Consider the following 21,556-nt stretch of genomic DNA (forward strand, 5'->3'; position numbering starts at 1 on the left):
TTGATTAAAGACACGTTGAGGTAGATGGATAAATTGTGAAGCACAGAAAATCTGCTTTGATTTTAAATATTTAGAGTTTAAAAAAATGGTTTCAGAGTAGTATTAAAAGTCAGAGGAAGCTGTTGGCTCATTATTCAAAAACTCAAAATTAAGATCTAAAATACATGTTTGCCTCTTAAAAAATGTGGTATAAAACTTTTAAACAAAATGCAACAGATGGAAATAATAACAAAATGGTATAATGCACTTTTACAGTGTCTCAAACGTGCTGAGCCTAAAGAAGCATTCATTTTTATTGTTGGAACTGATGATACCGTGTTAGTGCTTTTCAAGTTTGCTCCAATTCTCAGTAAATACAAGATTTTAGCATCTCTGGAGTCAACAGACCGAAAGGTGGACCTATTTGACTGTAGAACCTCTATCTGAGACGACCTTGAGTCCAGAAAACTTTACAAACTTTCTGCTCAGAGCTGAGCCACGTCTTCCCTCTGGGAAATGTAGTATCAGATTACATTTCTGGATGTGGCTTGCAGTGTTAAGTGAAAAACAGTTTGTTTGATATTTTGGGGGATTAAAGAAAATCCTTTCTCACATCCTCTGCAGTGAAATGAAAACATGTACACTGCAAAAGAACAAATCTCATCAAGGATTTTTGGCTTTTTTTTGTTTAATTATCTTATTAAAACTTATAGAATACTAACTTATTAGTAATTTTCCAGTGAGATCTATAACGACTTGTTTTAAGACACTAAAGTCTGAATATTTTTAGTCATTTGATCTTGAAAACGTTTTAAGTAATACCTCAAGTTGAGGTATTATGCATTAAAATACGGCGAACTTGTAAATACATTATTTAATCACTTTAAACAAAAGTAATCATAACGAAAAAGTAGTCTTATTAAAGTTTAATTTGACTCTTTACATGGTAAAAATGCAATTAACAGCAGCAGGACAAGTTTGAAAAGTAAACATGGATTTAATTTCTAAGAAAAAAAATATCTTAAAATATGTAATTGTCTAGAAATAAGAATAGTTGGACAGTTGTGGAGTTTAAAAGAGAATGTTTTGGGGCAGATGTGAATAAATATACCTAAAGACTTTTTTTTTTTTAAAGAAAAACAGCCAAATTTTAAGACAAATATACCCAAATATAAGTGTTTTTAGCTAATTTCAGGAAGTTTTGTTTTTTTTAACTAAAATTTTTTTGAGACTATCAAGACTAATCTTTTTCACTTAAAAGTAGAAAAAACATTATGGTATATATATTTTTTGGAGGTGAAATACTTTTTTTCCCATTTAAAGCTTAATAAAATGAATAATAAAAAAAACACTTAAATTAAAAAACATTTTGTAAATAAGGTTTGAGATATACTGACTGTATTTTTATATTTATTTGATTTACTTTCATAAATCAAACTATGACAACTGAGTGGAAATGTAAGAAGTAGAGGAGAGATCTGTATGTGACAGTGTAATTGTTTTAAATTGGGTTTTATTTTTTTAATTACATTGCCCCCATGCCATCTCATTGCACTTTTAAACACAGTGAAACTGTGCGACTCCCATCTAAAGAACTTCAATTGCCCTGCTATACAACACACCACATGCCGGGGCAATTGAATTAACCCATTGATCCCTGGCTGCTCTATTGCCGAGCTGAAATTTGTAATTCAGCTTTAATGACTGCTCCTCCAGGCAAATGAACACTTGCAGTCAATTAGCTGTGAAGGAGGAGGAGGAGGATGAAGGAAAGACAACCTCGTCTGACATTTTACATCTTATAAACAGTTGAAAATGGAGTCCGCTGAAACCTTCATCTAACGACTTGACTGAAGCCAACGAGAGACAAAAAGCCTTGTTTCTTTGACACCCCCTTATCATGTCACAACATCTGGTCCTCCCCGCCTTGTGTTGGTCACAAACACACTTTATCTCGTGGGACAATAGTGGGTCTTGTGCCCAGGAGTGTCGTCAGGCACTACCAGCTCTGTGGTGAGCAATGTGTCTCCTGCAGGGAGAAAAAGAGTTTGTTTTTTCATATGTCCTGGATAAGTTTCTCATCACATTGTCACAACAAAAATCGACAAATACTGTAGAACAAAAACAAGAATTCACGCAAATCTTCCAGTTTATGATCTACATAATGGGTGAGGGCTTATGAAATCTCGTAGTATGTCGAAAAAAAGCAAAACAAATGTAAAATGTACACTGGAGTGATCATTTCACAAACTTTTTGATCCTCGCAAAGATTTAAAACCTTGTTAGATTTAAAGATATTTTAGCAAATTTGAAGTTATTTTAACTTCTCCTTGTTCTTTATACCTTTCTCCAAGTCAACCTAGTACAGAATTATTTGTCTCAGCTACAATCTTGAAATACTAAAATCATTTTGCTCCAAACACTTGGAATAGAAAAACTTGATTTGAGATAAAAAATAAATAAATAAATAAAAGCTCAATTTGCACTGTTGTCTCTTTTTTTTAAGATATGATTTTAAAATTAAATGAATGTTGACAATTTTGACTGACATTCATTGTCAAATAAGTGCTAATTTGAGATTTTAGGTGGTTTTATTAAGATGTACCAATTTATACTAAGATGATATTCTCCTTTTGTTCACATTTTGTTCTAAAATAATTAATTTCCACTAGTTATACTAGTTTTTGTTACTGTAATCAAAATAATGTACATTTAGATACATGAAAACTCAAAAAATACAAACCATTTACCATTTAGAACCTGCAAAAATACTTATTTGACTGTTTAAAATATCATTTGAATTAATTCTTTCTAACAGTGAGCTTGTATAGCTTATTTTCCTTTTTTAAATGCTTGTTTCTTGTTTTTGATATCTTATTATAAGATCTCTCGTTCAATACAATTATTTGCTGCACAGACAGTTAATTTTACTACTTTTTTGTGATTTTCTTCCTAAGATTAGTTATCTTTTCATATCTTTAGGCCACCTCTTTATGCAGTATCAAATATTTTTTATCTTCAGAGACAGATATGAATTTCAAACACATTAATTCCTTTTAAACTGACATTATTTTTGCAAAAATCCGTTAACATTAACACACATTCCTGTTTCTGTATGAAATTATCAGGGCAACCCGACATGACACATGTCCACAAAGCGGTTGGACCTGCGATCACGGAGAACTACATCCCAGTATGTCTAGATGCAGGAAGCAAGTTTCCTCTTTATATTTAAAAGTGTGTGACCTAATGCCCGAGGGGCAGCAGACACCCTGCCGGAGTCTGAGGAGAGCCTCCTTGTTAGTGTGTCTGTGAGCGGGCACACTATAGCGAGGAGAAAGTGGTGCAGAGCCTCGCCGTGCCTGGCTGAACACTGGGTAATGAAGCGTGGCAGAGGAGAGAGGAAAGGAGTGTGTCTGCAGGGTAGGCATGGCCCTCGTGTTCCTATGCAACCAGGGTGACTGGCGAGGTGATGCAGGACCGCCTCTGTTCTGCTTACTTGTCATGCTGCTGCCATGCTGTCTCTCAGCCTCCGTGGATAGATGTCCTTTTTGCCTTCCTTTTGCATCCTTCTTCTTATGTATTATCACAAATTCTGTCCCAGTTTAACAGGTTTTTGAGAATGTGGAATAATAATGTGGAATATCTGAATAATCTCAAACACAACCACAGTGGTTACTTAACAAATGTCAACTTTAACCCTTATAGCTTGAGGCTTTTTTATGCGTTTTTTTAAATTAACAATTTATTCTAATAATTTGTTTTAAAACTGTTTTTTGTGAAATCCATCTTTTTAGTACAACTCCACCTTCTTTGTTTACAGATAAGTTTCCACATATTAAAAAAAAAAAATCCACTCTGGATCTGAAACCGTACAAAAACTCAAACCTGAGTAGAAACATTTGTCATTTTTTACAGCAAACGTTTAGATCACATCATACAACAAAGATCAAACATATCAAGACAAGATAAAAATGTATAAATCCAAAAGCAAAGCAAAGACAAAGACAAAATAATGTGAAAAATGTCTAAAAAAAAAGCCACCTCCACTACACTACATTGTTTCAAGGCTCTAGGATCATCACAATTATGTGTCATAACCGTTATGTTTATTTTGAACAAAAAAATTTAAAGTAAAAACTTTTTAAAACCGTCACGTTAAATTTAGAATTAAAACTTCACTAATGGAGGTTGGGGGGTATCGATCCTACACTATTGCCAACAACTGATGTGACTGACAATCTTGATGGCGAGTCAAGACACTACCAAGGGTTCGATTCCTTAAAAACTTTAACTAAATGCCATTATTTTCTTAGTTGATGAGTTTTAACCGAATAAGTTTGGAGAAAACTTGTTCTGCAGAGATGTTACATCTCCAGAAAAATCCAACAGGGAAACTGTTATTTCAGATTGTCATATATCTGCATAATTGAAAAAGCCCTAATTGAACATGTTAGTCAATGTCAGAAAATAGGCCTAAATTCAGCATAAACAACAGGGGTGATTATGGGTAATTATAGCTATACGTTCAATAAAAATATCTGAGATGGTTTTCTTCTGATGCTCCAAAGTACTTCTTTAAAAGAGTTTAAAAGAAGACAGCTACTGTATATGTATCAGAACTTACTGTTGTTTCTCATCTTAGAAAAAGGAAGCAACCTAACCAGACTCAGTTTTACCCAGTTTTAATGGACTTTTTTTTTTTTTACAATTTTATCTAGGATCGTGTGACTCAACTTGATAACCACACTTCCCGTAATTCTTCCCAAACTTTCAAGAAATCTTTATTGGTAAGTAACAAATGCACACCTTCTAATCAAAGCTGTTTCAGAGATCTCTATGTGTTAACATGATGAGGCACGTAGTCAGGAGTTGAAGTCCCATCAATTGTCACCCACACAGGTGTGTGAAATTTGTTCTCTGCATTTGACCAATACTTTGGGAGAGCGGTGAGCTGCACACACAGTTGCGCTTGGGAACCATTTGGTGGTTTGACCCCCAAGTCCACTCATTTATGCTGAATGTTATATGACTCAGCCTGGATTTGAACTCACAACCTCCCAGTCTCAGGTTGGACACTGTACCACAAGGCCATTGAGCTGAGTTGCACTACTGTTAAGTATGTTTTTGCAATTCTTCCTTCTTACTGCACCTTTGGGCAAGAATTTATACACACTCAAAAACTCACCAAAGATTGCACACACAGTACCCAATGAAAATGAATTTTTGTCATAGTGAATGACCCTCTCACCCTAAAAGGAAAAAAATATAGCATCACAGCAAGAGAACCCAAACTATCTTAAGGGGTTAAAAATAAATGTTCAGAATCTACTAAAGAAACCAAAACACGTGTTGGGGATATCTAAAGGAAGTTTTTAAATTATTATGGGATGGCCACAGCTTTTTACAATTTGACAATATGAAATTTGGCAGTTTTCTTCTGAGATTATGGGAAAATAAAACTTTTGCTCAAGCTATCTTCACAATTTTTTACAACTATCCTGCCAGCTTACTACCAATACTGCAATTTCTTTGACCTTTGACCTTGAAAGTGGCTTCCATCTTGAATTTTTCCATAAAAGTCACATTTAGTACCTTCCATAAACTCCTCCAAGGGATTTCAATCTATCACCTCCCTCCTCGAGCATCATTGGGAAGCTGTTAAGAAAAAAAATATTGGAATTAGATGTTGTAGATGTTGAACGTTGGTGAGCTCACAAAACTTGTTGTTGGCACTTTTTTTTGCCAGAATATGATGAAAATTGAATGCATGAATTGTTAGCTCAAGCTCAACAAAATAATATGAAATGCAATATGTGCACATTAGGGATGTGGGCTTAGTTAGCAAAAAAACTTCCATTGCTTAGGAAATTCAAAATTCAAATTCAAAAAAGTAAATAGAAACTGCCACTTTGGAAAAAAAAAAAAAACATTTTTTTTTAAGAATTTGTAACATGCAGCTCTGACCAAGGTGGCAGGGAGGTGGTGAGGGCTGGTCAAAAGGGGCGCCTGCGGACCGTACAATGTTGCTCATAGCTATAATTCCACTTATTTGATCAAATTATATTGTGAAACACTCAAAAGAAAGGATAGGATGACTAATGATTTCCCTGCATGATGGATTTTTTTTTTCCTAATAAGCGCATCACACCACTACAACACATATTATCCTCTATTGTGCAGCTACAAATTTCCTGTGGGCAACAAGTGTGGATCTATTCTTAGCGGATGGCCGGTGCTTCATCACTTTCCAGGGCTGCTTCTCATAGGTTGGATGGGACGAGGTGTGAAGGTCTCCCTGTGTCACTGCAGCCTGTGTCCAGCTGTAGAGACAGTGGGCCGCGGTGACCATCTGTCCCAAGCAGCAGATTCAGCCTCCGACGAGGGGGCGGGAATGAGATGGGGTCGGATGGGGGAATCAGCTTTGTGCTGCCATAAAGCTGTCTCTCCTCTCTCCTAGCAACCGACTTCCATTTCCTTGGTTTTCAGGCAGCGTGGTCCTGTTGGTTTGGTCTGTGCGGCCCCTTCACTTTCTCCCTCTCTCTGTGTCCTATTTATGGTAATGAGCCATCTGCCCTCTCTATAACAGCCGCCCAAATAGAGGAGTGGATGGGGGGTTTGGTACTGGGGGTGTCTATGACAGACAAGAGTCTGAGACAAAGACACTTATCCTGTTGTGTCTGCCTCAGCACCAGAGGATGCCTTCAGACGAGGACTCAGCGGAGACCAGAAGAGGACAGAAACCCTGAAAAAGGATCAGTGTTTTCAAAGACGGGAGGCAGCTTGGAGTAGGGGGTTAAATATAGACTTTGTGTGTGTGATCGAGATAGTGAAAGTGAGATGGAGAGCGCCAACACCTGCAGGTTAGAGCTGTTCCACACAAAGACCATTTGTGATTTCATTGGTGGTAAATCCCCTCAGCAATTATACACAAAAGTGACTCCTGAGTTTCATATTCCACGGCCTCGTCATTATTAGGACCTGCTCTACTGATGTGACTTGGTGACATGGGAGAGTGGTGGGCACACCAGCCAATACAAAGCCACCCAGCATTCAATAGACCTCTGTTGCCACTGGATACTAGATTGGTAACCAAGCCAACACCAGCTCCACGCAGTCATATCTCCAGTAAATTAGTGTCAAAAATATTACAGATCTTGACAGTTAAGCTCTGCCAGTTTAGGGCTTTAAGTGGTATGCATGCTTCTATTTTTTCCCTGAGCATCAACATAACATTCAATGAGACTAGATTAAAAGATAAAAATACAGCTCTTTATACAATAGCTGAAAGCCCAAGCTTCAAAAGCTTAAACATTAGTCAGCTCTTAAACAACTGCATTATTTCAAATATTCTCAGTTCACAAGTATTATGTTAAAGGTCTTGGCTGCTTTTTTCTTCTTCTTACAATTCACATAATAATTTGTTTGATTCTTTTTGGGGTGTCTGTCACCTATAACCCCATCAGACAGACGGACATACTCACAAATGGATCAATACCCATCAGAACACAGATGGTCCTGCTGTGAGGATCCTGAATATTTAAGACAAAACAAAGCAAAAATGAGCAGATACACAAACAAACAACACAAAAACGGATGAAATGATTTTAAGAGAGCTGGTGTTACAGCCAGAGTTCAAAATAACCACAATAAAAAGTGGAATGTATTAATTTGGGACTAACTGTACTTTTTAAAAACAACCTTCATACTGATGAGCTGCAAAAAAGTAATTGCATGATGATGATAAAAAAAATGCCTTAATTTTATGCAAGAAGAAATATCCCTCCATAATGTAAGGTCAGTATAACTAGATAAAAAATCTTTAAAATACTTCTTCCATTTTCACCGTTTAATTTATTTATTTATTTCAGCTTTTGAGCAACAAAGAAACACGCCTGTAAGTGAGGCATTCATTCTAAAAGGCAACAGCAAAAGAAAAAAAAGTCAAAGAGGGACCACGTGACTGTCTCCATGGCCTTTCCTTCAGGCGCCAAGAGCATTGGGAGTGTGCTAAGATGGCGACATCTAGTGGACAATAACGATATAGCAGGAGGCCCCACACTTGCTTTCCAAATAATTTTTCTCTATATATTTATAAAAATAAATAGGGTCATGGTTTTTAAATTGTGTCTTCATAAACTACATAGGTGGGGTTGCTCAATATGTGTAATTAAAGTTATTTCATTTTAGCAATACATAAAAAATAAAAAGTATATTCAGTAATTCAAGATTAATGTTTGTCTGACTCAGAAGTTTGCAGCGTGAGTTTCCAGAACCACATATGGACCCTTTATCAATCCATTGTTGATCATTGAATGTGATAAAATATTGAAATAGAAAATAAATGTTGTCGTTTTGGTTTGTTTATATTGATTAATTTTGTTTTTGTACAGATAACTGAGCAAAAATAACGGTAAAATTGATTAATTTCCTGTCAGAATAGTTGATTATTAGAAAAACAAATGAAAAAACAAAGGCTGAGATTCTGCTGGACAACAAGGTCTAGTTGCTGTTTAAAGCTGGTTTTAACTGAAGAGATTTTCTTATAACAAAAATGATTCAACACCAAATGCATTAATGGTTATAGTATTTAGTAAAAGGAGAATAAGAATGAAGTTGCATCAAAGTTATAACAGTAGAAAATGTTATATTTGACTTGATTGTCTTGCTTTTGTGATTCAAGTATTTCTGTAGCAGAAAATTTTAATTTGACACAAGGTGTATTTTATTTTGAAAGGAACATGCTGTCAAAAGTATATACAAAGCATTAAATATAGACAAATATAACACTGATTTAATTCAAATATTGTCAAAATAGAAAAAAAAAATCTGATATTTCTTCTTAAAAAAAGTACCAACAGTTAGTAAAGCAAATATGTGTGCTTAGCAAAAGCAGTATCTGAAGATTGATTCTTTTATGTGACAAATTATGTTTTTTGCGATAAATTATCTAATGAATCACACTGTAAAAAAGCCTAAAGAAATGTGTGCTTTGCTGTAAAATTGTTTTTGTCGATTTTTTTTTTTTTTGGCCAGGATTATAGATAACCCTACTGAAAAGAAGAGTTAATAGATTGCTAAATTATTTAATTTTTATCAAACACATCAACAATACAAAGAAGTTATTTGAGTTTGTATGTTTAGGAAGTATCTGTCTTTTTCAGGGAGCGCCGCACTGAATCATCTTCCTCCTTTTAATCCTATTCTCTGCATCCTCACACCATCCATCCTCACATCCTCCTTCACTGCATCCATGAACTGTCTCTTTGGTCTTCCTCCAGACCTCTTTACTGGTGCCTACAAACTCAGCATCTTTTGACCAACATCATTGGTGTTCCTCCTCTCAAACTGTCTTTCTAGACATCTAGCCAGAAAATCTTTTAAGTCTCCCACATACACTAAGCATTTTTTTGTTCTTTGACGTTAGATCGGTATCATCTTTGCTTTTTAATTGCTGGTTTTTCTATGTTCACAATTCCATCCAGACATATATGTAACCATGGTGATGATAACCACAAGTTTCTAGTCACTGTTCATTAAATAGGATTGACAGTTTCTATTACATCCATCTGATTCTACTCACAAGTCTTTAAAACAGATTCAAGCTTTCTCTTGAGTTGTGAGACCATTGAAATGTTCAAGCCGAGTATTTCTTTAGATGTAAAACTAAAGCAGAGATGGCGATTTGTAGATGTGTTCTCACTCTGAGCTGTGCTGCATTTAATTCACTAAACTTATAAACTATTATAAAAAAGACTACTATTTTTTTCAAAAAAGTAACCCTTTGATACCTGATTTTTTCCAGCTTAGAACAAAAAACATTTTGTTTTTACTCTTAAACAGATACTAATTTAAGTTAAAGACCCACATTGATGAAAATTGTGTTTTTGAATATGTTCTTGTTGCATTTTTCTGAGGATGGAGGACATTAATAAAGAAGATTTAGCTCAAAATTGCTTTTCTGGGTATTTCTTTATTCAAATCACTCGAAATCAGAAGCAGATGAAAAAAAACGCAGTTTGAAAAAAAGAGGTTGGGATGTAGAAAATACACCAAGTGGACCACAAGCTCCCTGCTTGGCTCCATTCTGGTGCATGCACTTGTAGACAAATAGATCCATGTATCTATAATAAATTATAAAATAAAAAAACATAATAAAAATATATAAATAAATATGTGAATGCTTTCAAGTTTTTAAAACTGTTCAGAGATGGATCAGTTCAGCACAGAAGCAGTTTAATTTGTATTTGCATAAATTCGACCTAGCATCAAGGGATTAAATTCTTACAAAAACTATAAAGAATTTTGAAAAGTGGAAGACGTGAAATCAAGCCAATGTTTTCTGAATTGTAAAGTCTTTAAAAAAACCTTTTTTAAGACAACAGTTTCATATACCAAAAAAAAAGGGCATTATATACGTTTGTTTGCTCTCACTCCTTTTAAGCAAATAGTAAACACTTTATGAAAAACTTCACATTGAGTTAATTCAATGCAGGGATGTAATGAGTCATTTAATCAACGATTCGATTCCTATCATATCTTGTGGTTGTCAATGTGATTCATTGCTAATATTGGTTCATAATGAATGATCTGATTCAATCAGAATTACTGACCTAAAATCGATCCGGGACACCTTTATCCAAAATTCAAGTGTGACTCAGAGATAAATATCTGGTATTGAACAGTACAGACAAAGTTTTTCAGATTCCTTGTGTTTCTTGTAAGATAATCCAATTTTATTAAATTTGTATAAACAAACAACTTAAAAAGAATGAATGGCCAATTCATTCACATTTTAGTTTCATAAAGTTCAGCCACCTTTTGTTTTTCCATATTAAAATAATCTAAACTGAACATTATTAGATCCCACCACATTGTATGGTCACATCTGCAAAAACTGAAGTTTCCACACATTGGAGTGTAATGATGGTTTGGTTGTTTTTTGCTGCCATCACGAGTGTTGTCTGTTGTGATGGCCCTTGTTTCTTTTTACCTTGTAGTAAAATGAACCAACTGTGACTCAATCCAAATGATATTTTCTAATATCGATATAATCTATTTATTAACATATGGAATGATTTTTAATTAGTATGGGTCGATTTGATTTGATTAACAACTTGCCTCAGACTGATTGATCTGGTTGGACAATAAATCAATTGTTACACCATAAATTCAGTGTGTTGTGTATTGTATGGAAAGATATAAATATGTCTATTTTTGATCATGAGTGATTATAATGTGGCACAATTTACTTCTGTATGTTATATACGAATCTGAATGTATTTATTGTATACGGACAGATATAAAAACATAAACTTACAGCAGCAGACCCATGCCCATATCATAATGCTAATATATTGATAATATGTATATCTTTTTAAAAAAAACTTTCAATAAATCATGATTAATAATTCAAAGTTTGATATACTTTAGATACATTTTCTGTGTCTTGTTCTGTATTTAATGTATTTTGAAGTTTGCTGGAAATCAATCATGGTATGCAGCCTTCACACTATTTCTGTATGGGGTTTGGTTGTAATGCATCTGCCCTTTGACACCATGATTATTTTCCCATGTTGTCTGTCATCAAATATAGAGATTTATAGTGAGAGACCCTCTTCCCATCTCCTCTGTTTCTGATGCTGAAGCTCTCCCCTGTGAAACTGGGAGGCACAGCTAAGCAGTTGAATCGAGCGCCATCAGCGGAGAAGGCGAGGAGAGGTCCTCCCCTGTAGTGTGACTGAGGCCTGACGGACTCAGCTCGTCTGTTATGGCTCCTCCTGCTTCGGTTGAACGGGGCCAGACGTAACACCAGTGCAGGGGAACGGGAGCAACACACAGCAAGACGTTTCTGTCCAACCTCGGTGGAAGATGGCATGCAGCGCAATGTCGGTGAAAAAGACATAGACGGCGGGTTCGACGTCGCCTCATCTGCTGTGAAAGCTTCCACATTTCTTGTAGATTAAGGACCCCCAAATGAACTCCGTCAGAGCAAGTAACGTTAGCAGAAGACCTAGGCGAGTATCGAGGCCGCGCCCGGTGCAGCCGGAGAGGAATCACCAGGAAAGAGGTAACGTTAGCTTCGCTAGCATTAGCATTCATTAAAGGATAGTTAAATGACCACTCAAATGAGTTGAGTGAAATGTTAGTATTCGACATCTGCGTGTGCTGTTGACACTTACTGCATCTGTGGGGCGCAGGAAAAGTTGTATTCACAATATAGAGCACGCAATAGATTCGCGTTGCATTTTGGGAAACACCGAGGCTTTTGTGTTTCAACTTAGCATTTAGGCCGCGCTTTGTTTTCTTTGATTTAATGGTTTGAGTTGGTCCTTTTGTGCTTTTCTTGTCTCGTATTGCGGCTGTTTTTACTGTTTATGTTGAGTAAAATGACATTGGTCACGAAAAAGAGCCATGATAGATCCGGTTTTGCTCGATTCGTGGCTAACGAAGGCAGGTACGGAATATTTCGCCAGTCGTAGGATGCTAGCTTATGTTAGCACAGGCTACCTGGTCTTCATTATTAACATGTTTGGCTAGCTATATAAGGTTTGGCGTTATCCCAAAAGAAAATTAGGCTAAAAACACAACAGTTGATTGTTTTGAAGTCTACCAAAACAACAAACAAGTCTTTATCTGTTTTAAATTTCCTTGAAACGGTCTCCGCATATTTAGTGACAGTTTGTTCCACTCGGTAATGCTGTGACATCAATGCAATAAAGCTCCAGCTAAGCGCCCGTAAAAATTGTGTTTACTGTGCGTTATGGTCCGTGTTATAAATAGATTTTATTTGAGGAACTCTGATAAAATTATAACTTGTTTTGTTGACGTTATTTGCTGGATAATTTGTATGTTTTGACGCACCAAACAGCTTATAATCTGCTGCAGAAGATGTACAAATGACTCTTCAAAACAATAAAATAACAATAGAGATAAGTTCTCCATAGTGTGATAATATTTCATCCTCAGTTAAAATTTCACTTTAAGTTCATTGGTTATTATCATTATATCATATTACTGTTAATATTTTAACTCAATTAGATTTTTTCCCCCAAACACTTTAACACAATCAATGTTTTTGTCAACAAAAACAAAATAATTTAATCATTATTTGAGTTTATTTTCATAGAGATGTTTGTTCTGTGTGGTTCAGGTTTGTGAGCCCAGTTCAAACATCTGCATTTTTTCCACACAAATCCAGTAGCAACTTGTCAATTTGTTGATGTCATCTTTAACAGAGAAACCTGGTGTTTTTCCTTCACATTTTTCAACTGTAGGCAGACCCATCCAGGCACGTCACTCCTGTTGCCTTAAACTGAATAGTATTCAATAAGGCTTGATGTGTTTCAAAGGGTCACTTGGGTATACAGACAGTTAATCACCATATTTGGACAACTAGGTGACTAACACAAATTCCAGTTTTATTTCAAAGGTTTGTCTACTATAAAAAAACTTATGTACTAGCTAGTGGTTGTGTGTTTGAGCCACATGAACCGTCAATAACAGCTTAAAAGTAGTTGAAAGGTAACCAGAGGTGTTTCTCAGCATTTTTAAGACCTTGTTTACACCAGTTTGCGTTAACGCAGCAAAGCATCACAATCTTGATTTGTATTTTAAAGAAAAATCTTCTAAGTATAAGAAGACAGAACTGGAAGACCTGTGCTTTTTTCACAAATGATACGATTATTTGAGTTTTGTGGTTGTTTGACTTGTATATAATATTCTTGTTCTTATGTCTTCTACAAGTAAAATATTTTACTTAAAAACAATGTGGTAATAGAGTTCAGTTAACTTGCACAAGTGCAGCAACTGCTTGGTTGTCTTCCATGTGTTCAAAAGTCATATTTTAAGGTTTCTGTGTCATCCTCCAAACGGCTGTTTGTCTTGATGAATAACTAAGAGGATTTAACTTGTTGCAATAAAATTATAACTAAGGTATTACGTTTTTTTTATGAATATCTGTATTTTATGAGAGTAGTTTTGTTTTTTGTTTTTTTTGGTAGAAGGTTTATGCTTGTAATTTAAAATAAACTCATGTCAGTGTACATTCAAAGATAAATGGAACCTAGTCTGGACTTTATGGCTAATTTGATTAGAAGCTTGTAGCGATATAAGTTGCATTTTTATGTTTTTTATTTGCATATAGTTATTAAGAAGTGTGTTTAAAAAAATTGAAGTTGATTTTATGATGAGTTTTTTCATCATCCACCTTTTCCTTTCCTCCAGAGTTGCTAAAGATCGTAAACTATTTATTGAAAAGGAAGATTTATTTAATCTCTGGAAACTTTATGGATGTATGCAAAAGATTAATGAAGGCTAAATGTATATGTCTTTGTAGCTTTGATGATAATCTATCATTCAATATTCTTAAATAATGGGTTATGGTAGTATTTTAAAATGCACAATTTACTTTAGTGAGGTTTAAGTGGATTTTTCTTTTGTTGTTTTGTTTTTGTGTTCGTTTTGTTTTGTTTGTGCATATACAATTATTTTGGAGTCCTATATAAATTCATTAAGGCCTGGCAACAGTGGCGTGTTTGTATTTGGGTTAAGGTATTTATTATTTCTGCTGTATCAGCTCTGTCTATACAGGAAGTGGAATATTAGGAGTAGTTGCACATTTTTTTTCTTACCTGAGTTAATAAACATTAAAACATCTAATAGTAGTGGTCTATACATGCTTCTTTAGTGGGTTTAAATGATAAAAGTTTTATTTTGAAGGAATGTATTCTCCATAGAAAACCTCATCTCTTTATTGCCGCTTGTCAGCACTGAACAGCACTGGACAAATTTGTGATGAGTTTAATGGTTATGATCGCTTCCAGTTAAAAAAATGCAAATATTCTTCAGTTTCAGTTGAAAACTGATGAGGACTTTGCTCAATAACCTTGATTTTTTTTTTTTTTCTCAGAGTTTAGCTTTGAATTTTTTATTTCTATTGCCTTTTTTATTAACCTAACAATATGAGTATGAGGCATGCAGAATTAAAGATGTAACCCGTGTCTTTACCTTCCACCCCTTGTAGATGAGGACATTCCTGCAGAAATGGTTGCAGAAGAATCTGGTCCAGGAGCTCAAAATAGTCCCTACCAACTTAGAAGAAAGTCCCTACCGAAGAGAACAGTGTGTCCAACTAAGACAAACATGGAGGTATGCTTTTAAAAAATGATTTAAAAGTGCTTCAGTCAAATTTTAGAAATCACTGATGTGCAGAAACAATTCTTTATGCTATAATTTTCTCTTTTTTTGAAATTATTTTAAAGGGTGCCTCCACTTCAACCATAGAAAACTTTGGACATCGACCAAAACGTCCCAGAGTTTCAGGAAAGTGTCAAGATTTACCAGGTGAATAATCATTGCATTTGTTAGAAAGTTTTTTCTTTCAGTTTCATATCATTGTTTTTCTTTTTTTTGTTATTTATGTATAATTTGAAAAGATGATACTCTAATCCCACGGGCGTTCTCCCTCCAGCAGCCCCAGCAGAGCAGTATTTGCAGGAGAAGCTTCCAGATGAGGTGGTGCTTAAAATCTTCTCATACCTCTTGGAGCAAGACTTGTGCCGTGCAGCATGTGTGTGCAAACGCTTCAGCGAGCTTGCCAATGACCCCATCCTATGGTGAGATTGTTGAAAAACGTTCATACATTTGATGGTTAAGGGTTTTTTCAAAAATACTTTTGCTTCCTCTCTGTTCAGTCACAGAAAAATAAGCTCCTATGATCAGAAATCTGTTATTTATCGTGTATTTTACATTACAGGAAGAGGTTATACATGGAAGTGTTTGAATACACTCGACCAATGATGCACCCAGAGGCAGGGAAGTTTTACCAGATCAACCCTGAAGAATATGAGCAACCAAATCCATGGAAGGAAAGTTTTCAACAGCTGGTATGAGCATCAGAATACAACTTCAAATTCTCTGTACTTTTTTCTGTCTCAAAGCAGAAAAATTAATACCATATTTGAGTGAAATTACTTATAAATGCTTTACGCTTTTCATGTTGGCACACTTTAAATCACAGCATTCAGAGAGTATGAGTGTTTTATGTCTTCTTTTACAGTATAAAGGGGCTCACGTTAAGCCGGGCTTTGCTGAACATTTCTACAGTAATTCTGCCAGATACAAAGGGAGAGATAATATGTTTGTAAGTCAGTTGCCTTCAATGGATTTATTCTTTTTCATTTGTGTGGGGTTTTTTTTGTTATTTAAAGGGTTTGTGTCTGTTTCTCCTTTTCAGTACTATGACACCATTGAGGATGCTCTTGGGGGAGGCCAGGAGCCTCACTTTGATGGGTTGATATTTGTGCACTCTGGTATTTACACAGATGAATGGATCTACATTGAATCACCAATCACAATGATTGGAGCTGGTGAGTTTGATGATGCGTCCAATTTTTTTTTTTTTTTTTGTATGTGTGTGTTTGTCTTATTGCATGTTCTTAAACTTTGCAGCTCCTGGGAAAGTAGCAGAGAAAGTTATAATTGAGAACACAAGAGACTCGACATTTGTCTTCATGGAAGGTTCAGAAGATGCTTTTGTTGGATACATGACCATCAGGGTAAGAACACAATCGTGGATCAGTTTTAAGCTGCTTTTTAAAGTTGCCTCTAATGTGTAAAGAGGGTTATCATAATTATTTTCTTCGATTTAGTTCAACCCTGATGACAAATCTGCTCAACATCACAATGCACATCACTGCTTGGAGATCACAGTCAACTGCAGCCCCATCATCGACCACTGCATCATTCGTAGCACGTGCACAGGTATTGGTGAATAATGAGCTTTACAGACATTTGCAGACCATATAGACAACAGTATATTGGACTCTTCTCTTTTCACTGTGTATTTGCATACATTCAAGTATTTAAAGACCCACTTCATCATTCATTGTGTTTTTGGTATTTCAACAACTTTTTGTGGCATTTTTCAGATGATTGAGGACATATTGAAAGGAAACTAGGCTTAAAATAGCATTTCTGAGTATTTCTTTATTCAAATCATGTCTGATCAGGGGCAGAAGAAAAAAGGCAGTTTGAAACAGTTTGACTAGATCCATGCATTTCTTTATTTTACCTTATGAGATGGTATTTGGCTCAAAATTGTACAGATGGTATATTGGCTTACAATAATCAATATTCACAACAAACTCCTAATCTTGTGCACTTGTATTACTTTTACCTCTTTTTTGGGGGATAGGATTTTCCAAAAGAAAGTATTTTTGTCAGCTGTTTCTGCATAAACTTATTGTGAGATCTATCTAACAGATGTTCCTAACATGGCAACTGCAGTAGTTGTGCTGCAGTAAAAGGATGCTCAGTATGTGTATATACATATGCAGGTTTAATGAATCCCTCCTGCAAATCAAATGCAAGACACACGCCAAGCAGTTAGTGTGAAACCAGCATGAGAAGGAAGAGGATAAAGCTGGCCTGTTCTTCACACAATCATCCAATTGAGATGTGATCCGCGAAAAGGATCTGCAGTAAAAACACAAAAGCTCCTTTCAGGGCACGCTCCGCTTTTTTTTGCCATCGTTGGAGTCGAACGAAACTCCGTACTTCGCATTGACATTTAACGTGTTTGCAAACGGGAATCTGGCTGAGCAGAGCAAAAACACTTGGAAGTTTATGTTAGTGTTGGAACTGTTGACGTCAGATTAATGGACACCCGCAGCAGCAGTGGCTTCATTTAGCTTAAGATCGGCTGTTGAGAAGAAGACGTGAGGTGGCACCATTTACCAACAGTGCAGCAGACTGCGTGCGTAACAGCAATACCTGTTAAATAAGCTTATATGTGTGAAATAGTGACATGTATTTTGCCGACTTTGATTCATCAGAGCCATGTTTTCCATAAACATGAGCCTGGCTCTGTTACATGTAATGTTAGGTGATGCCTAGTGTTTGTTTTACCTGCAGCATCTCTGTTCATGTAAAACAAAACACACTCTGTGGCGACACCTTCAATGGTCTCTGTGGATAAAAAGGGTCATTAACAAAATAACAATATTGTTTTTACTAAATCTACCCTGTGCGTATTTCTTCTCTCTGCACGCCATTTTACTTGGTTATAGGTTAATTTTGATTATTTAAGCAGATCTTTTATATTTTAATAATGTTTTAATTCCTCTTTTTTTTGTTTGCTTTTCAGTGGGGTCAGCTGTTTGTGTCAGCGGCCAGGGTGCTTGTCCCAAAATCAAACACTGCAACATCAGTGACTGTGAAAATGTTGGACTTTACATCACTGACCACGCACAGGTAAAACGCCAATTCTAAATGAACTGTAATTCTTTTACAACATACCAGAAGTTGGGGAAATTGAAACTGGGAAACAAGTTTATGGACCACAATTGTCTTGAAAAGTCGATTTGAAAGCTGATTGAGAGAATTGGGATGTCAATCTCTACATAAAGATAAGAAAAGGAAGTCTGAGACGTAGACCTTTCTCACCCTTCAGGGCATTTACGAAGACAATGAGATCTCAAACAATGCTTTGGCTGGGATCTGGGTAAAGAACCATGGCAACCCAATCATCAGACGGAACCACATCCACCACGGCAGAGATGTAGGAGTTTTTACATTTGACCACGGCATGGTAAGATATTTGCCTGGGTGGGGTTATTTGATTCTTTTATTGTTTTTTATGGCCAATTTGTTTTCCTAATTGTAAACATCTGTATTTATGTTGTGTTACTGCAAAGCCGATGATACGCAGTTTGAGATTTATTTGGCTTAGGAGCTCCAAAGTGATTTTATGTTCTCTCATTTATTTTCCAGGGTTACTTTGAAAGCTGCAACATCCACAGGAACCGCATTGCTGGCTTTGAGGTGAAGGCGTACGCTAACCCCACGGTGGTTCGCTGTGAGATCCATCACGGGCAGACTGGAGGGATCTACGTGCATGAAAAGGGGCGTGGCCAGTTCATTGAAAACAAGATCTATGCAAATAACTTTGCAGGAGTGTGGATAACCTCAAACAGTGATCCCACAATAAGGTCAGAGCGGTGGCCCAAGTTCAAAGTCTTATAAAAAAAAAAAAAAGCTTCTCACTTTTTGTTTTCTTTTTGAAAACAGAGCCAATGCCATTTTTAATGGCAACCAGGGAGGCGTGTATATTTTTGGCGACGGCCGAGGCCTCATAGAAGGAAATGACATATACGGTAACGCCCTGGCAGGAATCCAGATCAGGACAAATAGCTGCCCAATTGTCAGGCATAACAAGATCCACGATGGCCAACATGGTGGCATTTATGTGGTAAATATGAGGAAAAAAATCCTCAACATGTTCATTTGTTATCATGGATTGTTGATAGCATAATCTAAAGGCAGTGATGATGTATTTGTGTCATGCAGCATGAGAAAGGTCAGGGAGTCATCGAGGAGAATGAGGTGTACAGCAACACGCTGGCGGGAGTGTGGGTGACGACAGGCAGCACGCCGGTCTTGAGGAGGAACAGGATCCACAGTGGGAAGCAGGTATGGACTCAAGCAGTTTGCAACCAAAATGATCAAAACATGATTTCTGACAGAAAGTGAAATAAGTAATTCTATTGAAAATGTATTGCTAAATTAAGGATTGCTAATGTGATTTCATTCCAACAGGTGGGGGTTTACTTTTACGACAATGGCCACGGTGTGCTGGAAGACAATGACATCTACAATCACATGTACTCCGGAGTACAAATTAGGTTAGTAGGAAACTATGAAATGAAATGTTTTTGTGGCATCAATTCTAATCTAAATGCTGTAATTAGCAAGCGCCTAATGTACAAATGTTCTTTCCTTTTTGGCAGGACGGGCAGTAATCCCAAGATCAGAAGAAACAAGATCTGGGGCGGTCAAAATGGAGGCATTTTGGTTTACAACTCAGGTGAGATTCAAAAAACCTCTGTTATACTTTAAAAATTAAAATGCGTAAAATTTTATTTTATTTTTACGGTTTCATGGCCACGTATTAAACCATGTTAACACCACAGAAAACACCAACATCCCCCATGCAGCACGAGGGACACGCACCGCAGACAGACCAGTGTAAATCTGCTGCCATTCTTGGCTCATGCTATGTCGCTCGGTCACATGGGGAACATTTATCTACTACTTTCTGAAAGTGGCACCACTAACTGCTAAATTGAAACCCCAGAGCTAGCAAAGATAACAAAAACAAACATATTTGGAAAGTTTCTTTTGGCAGAAAAGTGCTGGTGTGGAAACAGAAGAAGAATCTTCGACTTCAAAATAAAAGAAATTTCAATTTAATAGACAGAAAACAGGAGTTTTTACTACAAATATGGATTTATTGTGACAATTGTTGTCACATACCATAATAATTGGGGTTGTGGATTGCTACATATGTGTTGTTACAAAAAAAAAAACACGGTAGTTTTACTTTGAAAACAGAAAGCTTCACTGACACTTTATTTGAAGATTTGTTTACTTCCAGTGACCGTACCGCTGCACAATCAGCTCTGTTTTAGTTCATATAATTAAAATCCAACATTACTCTGTATTTCAGAGCTATAAATATATTGTTCCCTAATAATATTTTACTACACTCTACTATTTTAAAAAAAATTGTGGATGTTGGATGTCGCGAATATTTGTACTCGAAATTTTGGGAGCAGCTCGTGAGTATTCGAGCGCTCGGACACTCGTTACAGCCCTAATGATAATCTACCACATCCAGCAACCAGCTGTCCAATGTTACGAGGATGCTGCTAATAAAGATGTTGAAATGTTGGATTCATGTTTATTATTGCAATTTGAAAATACCTGTTTCCTGTTTTTATTTTTATTTTATTTATCTGTTGCACCTTAAATGATTCCTACATAAAATGAAGTGCACAAATAAAGTTTAAACAGCTGCAGATATTTTACAGATGATGAAGATAAATTTTATCCTCAAAAGTTAAGGGAAATTGGCAACTAAATAAAAAAATCACACACCCACCTTAGCCTCGTACAGGACGGTCCATGTAAATATTTCCTGACATTAAACCAGCCTGATAAAAGTTGGGCACTACTGCTGTAAGGTATAGCGAACCTAAATGGGCTTTGTTTTCAGGCTTGGGGTTCATTGAGGACAATGAGATCTTTGACAATGCAATGGCCGGTGTCTGGATCAAGACGGACAGCAATCCCACGCTGCGCAGGAATAAGATCCACGATGGACGGGACGGCGGCATCTGCATTTTCAACGGCGGAAGAGGTACATTTAACCTTGAATCCCTTCAGCAGAGAAACGTCTTCAGGTATTTAACCCCGTTCATCTGGGTAGGTCTGCTGGAGGAGAACGACATCTTCAGGAACGCACAAGCAGGCGTTCTCATTAGCACCAACAGTCACCCCGTGTTGAGAAAAAACAGGATATTTGATGGATTTGCTGCAGGTAGACACCATCTACATGACTGTATTTTAACTCAGAGATGAGGTGCTAATGGGAGTTTTATTGTATTTTTTAAGGTATTGAAATAACCAACCACGCGACAGCAACCCTAGAAGGCAATCAGATCTTCAACAATCGATTTGGAGGATTGTTTCTCGCATCTGGTGTCAATGTTACAATGAAAGGTACAGACAACAA

General features: G+C 36.3%; 1 protein-coding gene and 1 long non-coding RNA gene across 4 annotated transcripts in view; one reads left to right on the plus strand and one right to left on the minus strand.

The window, feature by feature from the left end:
- On the minus strand, window positions 1-12,235 carry LOC112161500. The gene is made up of 4 exons (XR_002921895.2): window positions 12,162-12,235; window positions 7,464-7,511; window positions 5,575-5,637; window positions 1-2,008 (listed from the first exon to the last, which is right to left on the minus strand). It is a non-coding gene; the product is annotated as an uncharacterized LOC112161500 (long non-coding RNA).
- Window positions 11,651-21,556, plus strand: part of fbxo11a (F-box protein 11a) — a 12,952-nt gene continuing 3,046 nt past the window's right edge. Inside the window, exons 1-19 of one of the 3 annotated variants that reach the window (XM_024296657.2) lie at window positions 11,651-12,049; window positions 15,005-15,129; window positions 15,243-15,324; window positions 15,452-15,596; window positions 15,737-15,866; window positions 16,040-16,123; window positions 16,217-16,349; window positions 16,432-16,538; window positions 16,632-16,743; window positions 18,128-18,234; window positions 18,434-18,571; window positions 18,754-18,971; window positions 19,051-19,231; window positions 19,330-19,452; window positions 19,579-19,664; window positions 19,770-19,846; window positions 21,038-21,181; window positions 21,251-21,361; window positions 21,436-21,543. In XM_024296657.2, the coding sequence (XP_024152425.1) occupies window positions 11,956-12,049; window positions 15,005-15,129; window positions 15,243-15,324; window positions 15,452-15,596; window positions 15,737-15,866; window positions 16,040-16,123; window positions 16,217-16,349; window positions 16,432-16,538; window positions 16,632-16,743; window positions 18,128-18,234; window positions 18,434-18,571; window positions 18,754-18,971; window positions 19,051-19,231; window positions 19,330-19,452; window positions 19,579-19,664; window positions 19,770-19,846; window positions 21,038-21,181; window positions 21,251-21,361; window positions 21,436-21,543 (2,305 nt within the window). In that variant the 5' untranslated portion in view covers window positions 11,651-11,955. Of the gene's footprint in view, window positions 12,050-12,257; window positions 12,437-15,004; window positions 15,130-15,242; window positions 15,325-15,451; window positions 15,597-15,736; window positions 15,867-16,039; window positions 16,124-16,216; window positions 16,350-16,431; window positions 16,539-16,631; window positions 16,744-18,127; window positions 18,235-18,433; window positions 18,572-18,753; window positions 18,972-19,050; window positions 19,232-19,329; window positions 19,453-19,578; window positions 19,665-19,769; window positions 19,847-21,037; window positions 21,182-21,250; window positions 21,362-21,435; window positions 21,544-21,556 lie in introns of those variants that run through there. The other 2 variants (XM_024296658.2, XM_024296659.2) reach the window with 2 other exon arrangements.

Source organism: Oryzias melastigma, linkage group LG15 (genome assembly GCF_002922805.2).
Source record: "Oryzias melastigma strain HK-1 linkage group LG15, ASM292280v2, whole genome shotgun sequence".
NCBI classification, from domain to species: domain Eukaryota; kingdom Metazoa; phylum Chordata; class Actinopteri; order Beloniformes; family Adrianichthyidae; genus Oryzias; species Oryzias melastigma.